Source organism: Camelus bactrianus, chromosome 18, assembly GCF_048773025.1.
Source record: "Camelus bactrianus isolate YW-2024 breed Bactrian camel chromosome 18, ASM4877302v1, whole genome shotgun sequence".
Classification (NCBI taxonomy): Eukaryota; Metazoa; Chordata; class Mammalia; order Artiodactyla; family Camelidae; genus Camelus; species Camelus bactrianus.
This window is the reverse complement of record NC_133556.1, coordinates 15,497,960-15,506,179: the sequence shown is the minus strand read 5'-3', so window position 1 is coordinate 15,506,179 and position 8,220 is coordinate 15,497,960. Positions and strand designations below refer to the sequence as shown.

Below are 8,220 nucleotides of genomic sequence, written 5' to 3'. Positions count from 1 at the left end.
GCTCTCCAGCACACAGAGCTCTAAGTCAGGGTGCTGGGGGAGGGGACACTTGGGAGACTGGCTGATGCCAGGCCTGGGGGGTGGGACGGGGCTCTGACCTGGACCAGACATGGCTTCTCACTGACTCTGTCTTTGAAGGGACTCAGCTCATAAATATGGGTGCAAAATAGAGACTAGAGCTGGTCCACCTGGGAGGGTGGATTCGTAGGAGTGAGGTGGATGGATGGATAAAAGGATGATAAAAGGCATGAAGGAGAGAGAGCTGGATGGACAGATGGAGATAAACAGTTGTTAGAGACAAGGATGAAACAGCAAACGTAACCTCCGTGAAGGCAACAACTTCTCTTTTGTTCACTACACTACCCCCAGCCAGGCAGAGAGTGGACCCTCAGTAAAGCCTGGTTGGCAGTATTTGCTTATGTAAATACTTCCACTGTGGCCAATTTCAAGCTACCAACTTGACGGCTCTAAACAAGGGGTTGGAAGAGATGTTCATAATAAACTCTTCTCGCTGGTGTGAGCCAGCCCCAGCACACCATGGATGGGAGCCCAGAGGGGGCGTCAGGAGGGCTGGGCTGGGGGTGCTTCAGGGAGGAGATGGTATCTGGTTGGACTTTGAAAAATGAATCGGAGTTGTTAGGGACACCACCAGCTCCTTGGGCAGAAGAGCTTGAACGAAGGCCTGGAAGTGACTGAGCCCTGAGCCCCTGGGGGTGCGGAAGGCGGTTCGCTGTCACCCAAAGTTCAGGCCAGAATTGCTAACAACCCCGTCTTAAGAGGCAGGATTGGTAGCAACCCCCCTTTTGTGGATGCCACAATCTGCTCCTGGCCCGGCCCTTTTCCATCTGCAGGCTCTGAGGCACCGGGATACCCGCGTGACAGATGAAGTAAAGATGCAGAAGGGGCCAGTGACTTGCCTGAGGTCACACACTGAATTGGAGGTCAGAGTCAGAACCTGAACTCTGGTCTCCTGATCCCAAGTCCAGCTCCCCTCACCTTGCTCTGATGAAAGAGAACTAGATCAGGAGGGAAGAAACTCTTGGCAAACACCTGTGGGTACCTGTGCTTCTGCCAGGGCAGCATCCTGTTGGGTGGCTATGGATCCAGGCCTGGCCAAGAAAGCATCCTGTCTTCCTGGCCACAGTACTGGTCAGACATGGGATCCAAACTGGTCCATATGCTCTTCCTCCTGCTGAGATTGCTCAGCTGTAGGGGTGGACAAAATCTGGAGCTGCTGGGAGAGGGGCACCAGGAGGGAACAGCTCACCTGAGATGAGGCCAAGACACAGGAAAGTGGAGCTGGGAGGCGGATACCTATTCCTGGTATCATCTTTTAAGGTCCTGGATCCAGCCATGCCTGAAACTACACACACCCTGGAATTTTGAGGTCCATGAATATAGAAGTCATTATGTTGTTGACCAAATACTTCTAACTCTTGGTCTCCTGGTCAAGATGGTGCTGTGTGACCAGGACTGGCCAATGAGTGGTGAGCAGAAGTGATAAGTTTCAGTTCTGGACCAGAGCACTGGACTGATGGTTGTGCTGCCCTCTAGAGTGTTCCTCTCTGCCAGTGACTGGTGATGTTTGAGATGACAGCCGCTCCATCAGCCTGGGTCCTCAAGTGGGGAGACGTGGAGCAGACCTTCTAGTTCACCTGCGATGTACACATATTGTAAACAAGAAATAAATCCTTTGTTCTAATCCGCTAAGGTTTGGGGGCTGTTTGTTACCACAGCATAACCCAGCCTATCCTGACTGAATTGATGAGCTGTAAGTTTTCTTTTTTTGCTTAAGCAGGTTTGAGATGGGTTTCTGTCACTTGCACTAGGAAGTGTCCTGGCAATATTCTCAGTGCATCCCTACAATAAAGACTCCTCCCATCCCAAGGAAGGACCACATTCAAAGGGGCCAGAGGACTGGGCTCCATCATGTCTCGTGAATGACCTTGGGCAAAACATTTGCTGTCTCTGAGCCTCAGTTTCCTCTTCTGTAAAGTGGAGGCAGGACTCAGCCTCTCAGCTCACGATGGGGATGAAAAGGGAGGATGAAGACCAGACATTAGATGTGAGTGGGCTTCTCCGCCATTCCCTTCAGCCAGCCTGAGTGTCACATGAGGGAAGGGCTGTGGTCCCAGCCCTTCTCCAGTTTCCTCCCAGAGAGAGAAACCAAGCTGACATTGCCCTGTGCAAGGATTTAAAAAACCCGAGAACCCCAGCTTCCCAACCTTTCCCCATTCGTTACCACAAGGTCTTAGCCTCCGAAGCTGTCTGGGTGTCCCGGACGATCTACTTTGGTAAAAGAAAGGCTGCCGATCAGCCCCCGCCCTTCACTTTACCCCTGGGGAAACAGAGGCCCAGAGGTGCATCACCTGCAGTCCGTGCCTCCAACTCCACATCCCTGGCTCCTTTGGGCCTCCTGTTGGAGGGAGAGCCTCTCCTTCCCCCCTCCTCCCACTCATCTGGGGACTTGGTTGGCCTTCGGCTGCCACTGGCACCAGGTGCAGGAGAGCTGTTCACAGCCAACCTCAATTGCAATTGCCCCAGATGCACCATCAAAACCCGGAACTGGTCTTCTGTGGGTGATGGTGGAGTGAGCACGTGTACTTCCCCTCTGGGGAGCACAAGACCGAGAACAAAGGAGTAAGAAGTATAAACTCTCCACGACGAAGGGACAGAGAGGGGGGTCACCTGCAGTCAAAAAACATCAACATGTGAGTGGAAAACAAGAGGTCAAGTCTTTGCTCAAACGGCACCTTCTAAAAACAGCAGCTAGTTTTACTCTTTTCCGTGACACTTACTATGCCCTCACACATGTCTTTTACTTATTATATTTACTGCCTGTCCCACTAGCACAGGGATTTTTTCTGTTTTGTCCACTGCTAGGTCTGAGAGCCTAGAGCACTGCCTGACACATAGCAGGTGCCCAACAAATACTGAATGGATGAATAGATGGACCAGTCAGTCAGTCAGTCAGAGGCAGGGCGGTGACTGACAGAGCAGTGGGCAGAGACGAGGGAGGGGACTGAGCCCAAGAGGGACCCTCCTGCCCCTTGACTTAGAAATGCCCCACAATGGGACATGACGGTGAAGACAGGGGCCCCCTTGGAAGTCTGTGAATGGAGCCGAAGACCTCCCCTCCCCGTTGCTCACACCACGGGACAGCTAAAGGTCATCCTCCATCCCTTGTGGCAACAGATGGGAGGGTTTTTCTTTTAAAAATTGATGGCTCCAGAGAAGAAACTATTGCATTCTGCAGCTTTGGGGGTCTCTTGGCATCATGCTGGCTCCCCACCCCAAAGCAAACTCTATCCCTGGAGAGCAGTGTTGAGGGGGAAAGGCTTTGAGGCTGGACGACCTGAAATGGGAAGTCAGCAGATCCACTTACTAGCTTCCAACTTGTGGAAATGCTTTTTAACCTCCTTGGGCCTCAGTTTCCTCATACATGAAATGGGTCTACTGATTAGACATACTTCTTAGCTTGTGGGACCAGAAGTTACTATGTGGAAAGTGCCAAGAGCAGTGTCTGGCACATTGCAAGTGCTCAGAAAATGTTATGTTACCATCATTTTTGTGAACAAGTCACCACCTACCCCAGCAAGCTTTTATGATCTCAACCTTGAATGTGGATGGACAAGCTATAAGTGTCTGGCGACTCAGATGAACCAGCAAGAAACAGACACGTTGGGCTGCTGATGCCACCTGCTGGTGACCAGTGGAACCTGGCTGAAGAGTTGGCAGAAGGCATTAGCCCTGCGCTGGGCCAGGTGCTGCCTGACACCTGTCAAGGGATGGGCTGGGGTCATCCCAGCAGGAGGAAGGGCTTTCCAGGCAGTGGCAGGCTGCTCCTGAGGCTGGAAGATGGGGGGGTGGCCCTGCTTGGCCATGAGGCCCTCCTTCCTCCGGTTTTACTGGCAACATCTATTCCTGGCTGTTCTGTAGCTGAAAACAAGGAGCCTCCAGGGGACCAAAGGTTCTTTAGGAAATACACAAAACTAAATGCACTGACTTTGCTTTAATTAAAAAATAAATAAATACATGCCAGGGGATTTTTTTTCAATGAGGAAAGAGGCTGAAGGAACAAAACAAACCCCAAACTCACAGGGACCTCCCTTGTTTCTAGCGGCCCCTTTGCTGGAGGCCTGCAGGCAGCGTGCAGGCTCAGCCACAGCCCCGCTCTGTGACAGGTCCCCGTAAGGCCCTGCCCCTCAGGCCACGGGGCTTCCCGGGAGCAGGGGGAGTCTGCCATGGTGGCTGGAATCTGGAAGGCGAGGTCTGCGTGGATGGGGCAGAGCCCCACAGCCCCGAGGTCCTGACCCCTCACTGGCCAGCAGATGTCCATCCAGAAGGCTCCAGGCCTGGGCAGGTGGCTCTGCTCCCAAATGGCAGCCTCACCTTGGAGGCCCTTGGAGGATGAGCCCGCCAGGGCCTATCACACTCACCATAGCCCAGGTTCTAGAGAGATGGGCAGGCAGCTCAGCTGAGGCTCCAGGAACAGGAGGAGAGTGGGCGGTGACCAGCGTTTCCAGCCGCGGCTCCCCCGCGACTCCTGGGTGACGATGCACAGCCCTCAGGGTCCTTAAGGCCAGCCCGGGAAGGACCTGGGTGCAGGTGGGCAGGTGGCCCTCCTGCCAGACTTCCAGGCCTGGAAACCACAGCTGGGGCTGGGGCCAGGTACACACTGCCCCCGAGCAGCACGCGGGTGCAGGGCCCTCAGCACCCTGACCTCGCCAGGCTGACCCCACACACAGTGGGACAGGAGGGCCATGGTGACCACGCCGCCTCAGAAGTGGACCCATTTGTTCCAGTTGACCTCGTGGGGGAAGACGCAGCCCAAGCGGAGGGTACAGTCTAGTGTGGGCTCGTAGAACACTGTGGGGCTCTCACTCGGTCCGGGGGGCGCCTCGGCCTCTTCCATCACCGGCTTAGAGAAGAGCGAGACGGCAGCGGGCCTCCTCAGCGAGCGCTTTCTAATGCAGCCGAGGAACTCCAGGCCCTGTGGATGCCACAGACAGATGGTTTCCAAGTACGCTTATGGACCACGTCCTATACCCCGAGCCGCTTCCCAGAACAGTGGACACCTGAACTTGGCCTTAAGGGACCAGTAGGGACTGACCAGGAGGATTTAGACAAATGCCCAGGGCAGGAGAGGGAGGTGTTCCCACCATTTATACAATGGCCCCGTGTTGAGCAGGGGTTGCAGGCCGGCCTCCAGATGGCGTGTTGTTTGGCCTAGACCTGCTTTCAAGTGCAGGAAATTTCCCACCGAATTTCCTGTTTCCGCTTCTGCTGCGGAGCCAGAGCCCCGGGCATACCTGGCCAGAGCGCAGGGTGGCAATCAGGCCAGGCTGGATGCAGCTGCCCTCTAGGGGCGGGGGCACATCTCCAGCTCTCCCCGCCATCCATGAGGGCTTGTCCCTCACCTGCCCACCTGCCCCTGCAGGCTCGTGAGGTCGTGAGCCCTGGTCTAGGGACAGGGTCGGAGGCATGACCCTGGGAACACTGACAGGTAAGCCTCAGCAGCAGTAAGGGGCTGGGGAAGGATGCTGTGAGCGATGGCCTGGGGCAGCAACCTGGGGCAGGGGTGGGGGGCGCAGGGCTGGGCACCGGCAGTGCTAAAGGGCAGGGAGGCTGCATGCAGGATGGAAAAAGGTGTGGGGCTCAGCCGGCGTGGCTGCCTCCTCCGAGGGCAGTGGGCTGACCACTGGATGCAGGGCTGATGGGGGTGGGATGAAGTAGGTAGCGAGGTGGGGACACCTGGGGCACAAGACTCTTCTGAAGAGCCCGGCTTTCTGTGAGGAGGCCAGTGCACCCTCATGGGCCGAGCCTGTACCTGGCAGCTGTACCGTAGGACTCGGCCCACGCGCCACCCCACCCTCCCGCCCCAAGACTCAAGCCCGGGCCCAGCCCCGCCACACCTGGAGCAGCTCGAGCACGGCGAGGGGCTGCAGCACGCCCTGGTAGTGCTGCAGCAGACAGCTCTCGGGGATGCCGGGCCGCGTCATGACGTGGCCCAGCAGGGCCTCCATCATGCCCTTGCACACTGGCACGTTCAGGCGGCCGTCCACGATGCGCCACGGGCGCCCGATGAAGCAGACACTCTCACAGTCCCTGCGGGGCAGGCACATGGGTGTCAGGCTTGGTCAGGGAGGGAGGTGGGAGCCACCTGCTCCCACGCGGCGCCTGGCCCAGGTCGCAGGGCTGGAACTGTCTGCCTTCTGCTCTTCCACCTCCCGCTTCCCTCCCATCTGGATGGAGGGGTCTCAACCCCAGGGCCCACCATCACTGGCTCAGGGGAGCCTGATGGGCTGGCGGCCCCCATATCACCCCCTGCTGGCAGGGAAGGGAAAAGAGCTATGACTTCTAGATTTCCCAGCCCCGCCTGGGACCTGGGCCAGCGGCCACCTTCCCTTCAGGCCAAGGTCTTTACGCAGAAGCTCTACTTCTGTGTTGTACGTGGGGCTTCCAGACACACTTTCCAGAGAACAAAGGTTTCTGCTAAAAATTAAACCAGTGACTGAGATGTGGGACAGCCACAGACTAGCCAGGCACTTGGCTCTGACTACATGACCGGGCCCTGGGAGGGCCACACCTGAGTCCCAAGCACACGGCCCTGCTGATCTGAGGGCAATGTACACACACACGGCAGGCATCCCCTCAATAGAAAACCTCTGTGAAACCCACCGCTCAGATGGACCGGGCCTGCGACAGCCTAGTGCTTCTGGCCCTCGTCCACCACACGAGGAGAACCTGCCTTGACGAGGAACTCTGTGCCAGACACTGTCTGATACCGTATCTTTGTGAAAGATGTTCATGGAATAACTAATTCTGGGCCTGGGGAACCCCCTCCCTGGGCTCTCACTGCCCCAGCCCCGGCCACCTGAATCTGAATCACACTCACCTTTCCAGTACTGTCTGGGAGCGGCCACTGGCTGCAGAACTGTCTGTCAGACCTGACGGAGGAGAGGGATGTGAGTGAGAGACAAGGGAGGGGCCTGTCTCTTCCTCTCCCACTCACTCCACAAGTCCTTCTGGGTCTGGGGATAAAGTCATCCCCTTCCTGAGGGTCTTCGTCCCCAGAGTGGCCAGGCCATGGGCCGAAGCCAGCACGCCCAGAGCACTGGACGGACAGCGGGGTGCAGCGTGGGGGCTGTTCCCAGGGCCAGAGGACCGAGCGAGCACCTGTCTTCCTCCAGAAGCCCTGACCACAGAGCTGGGCGTGTAAAGTCCTTGGGTGGAAACACCCTAGAGGAAACAAAGGTGCCTTCAGAAAACGCGGGAGAGGCCACTGTGGAGCACCTCTCCTGAGGAAAGGAAAACAGAGCATCTGTCGATCCCCTAGAAGGCGAGACCCCTCCCATTTATGCCACTGCTTCCTAACACCTGATGCCTCAGGAACAACACCGCTTTCTAGAACCTTGTGATTCACAGGCTGGCTGAGGAGTGTCTGAGGCCTCTGCCCTCTGGTGGAAAGACAGCGTAAAGAGGCAGGACCCCTCCCTGCAAGGTCCAGGCTGTGAGAAGCTCCTCTGCGGCAGCAGGCGGACAGAGGATGGGTGGGTGCGGGGTGGTGGGCTGCGGGACAGGGTTGGTACCTCTGGGGTCTTCAGGGCCCTCTGGAAGCTGGGCCTGACAGCTCATCTGCTCCTGGCCTGGGGAGCTGGGAACCCCCAAACACTCCAGGTCCTCCTGCCCAGCTTCCGATGCTCCTGGGGGAGGCTCCCTCATGCCCGGGTCTTCGGGAGCTGCGGGCAGAGCAGGCGCCCGGGTTTCCGGCTCCTCTTCCACTCTGGGCCCAGGGCCGGGGGCTGAGCGCACGTCCTGGAGGGTGGGCCTCTTTGCAGGGGGCATCTGGGCGCGCTCGGGGTCGGCCCCCTCACCCTGCCTGGCTGCATCGGTGCTGGCCCAGCTGGCTCGCCTCTTGGCAGCCCGGGGGCCCTGAGAAGGTGGTGCCTGCCCCTCAGAAGGGCCGTCCTCGCCGGGGGGCCCCTCTGGGGGCCTGGCCTGGGGGTCTTCTCTTGCAGGGTCAGCCTCCTCCTCTTTGCCTTTTAGCCGCACCGAGTGCAGGAGCCAGGGATGCGCAGAGGCCATGGTCACCAGGCGAGCGGTGTTGCCACCAACTTCCAACACCTGGTGTTGTTCCAAGAGGTCCTAGGAAAAGCAGGAGACACAGAGGGTCTGTGGGGGACCCCAGGGTCATCGGGGTTTGCCTCCCCTGGCTGC

At 57.7% G+C, this 8,220-nt stretch overlaps 1 protein-coding gene across 2 annotated transcripts in view; it reads right to left on the bottom strand.

Moving 5' to 3' along the window:
- Window positions 1-3,997: 3,997 nt before the first annotated feature.
- Window positions 3,998-8,220, bottom strand: part of GTF3C1 (general transcription factor IIIC subunit 1) — a 62,886-nt gene continuing 58,663 nt past the window's right edge. For both annotated transcript variants that reach the window (XM_010960981.3, XM_010960982.3), the window contains exons 34-37: window positions 7,593-8,148; window positions 6,899-6,950; window positions 5,916-6,108; window positions 3,998-4,993 (exon numbers count right to left, since the gene is read on the bottom strand). In XM_010960981.3, the coding sequence (XP_010959283.2) occupies window positions 4,781-4,993; window positions 5,916-6,108; window positions 6,899-6,950; window positions 7,593-8,148 (1,014 nt within the window). In that variant the 3' untranslated portion in view covers window positions 3,998-4,780. The remainder of the gene's footprint in view (window positions 4,994-5,915; window positions 6,109-6,898; window positions 6,951-7,592; window positions 8,149-8,220) is intronic.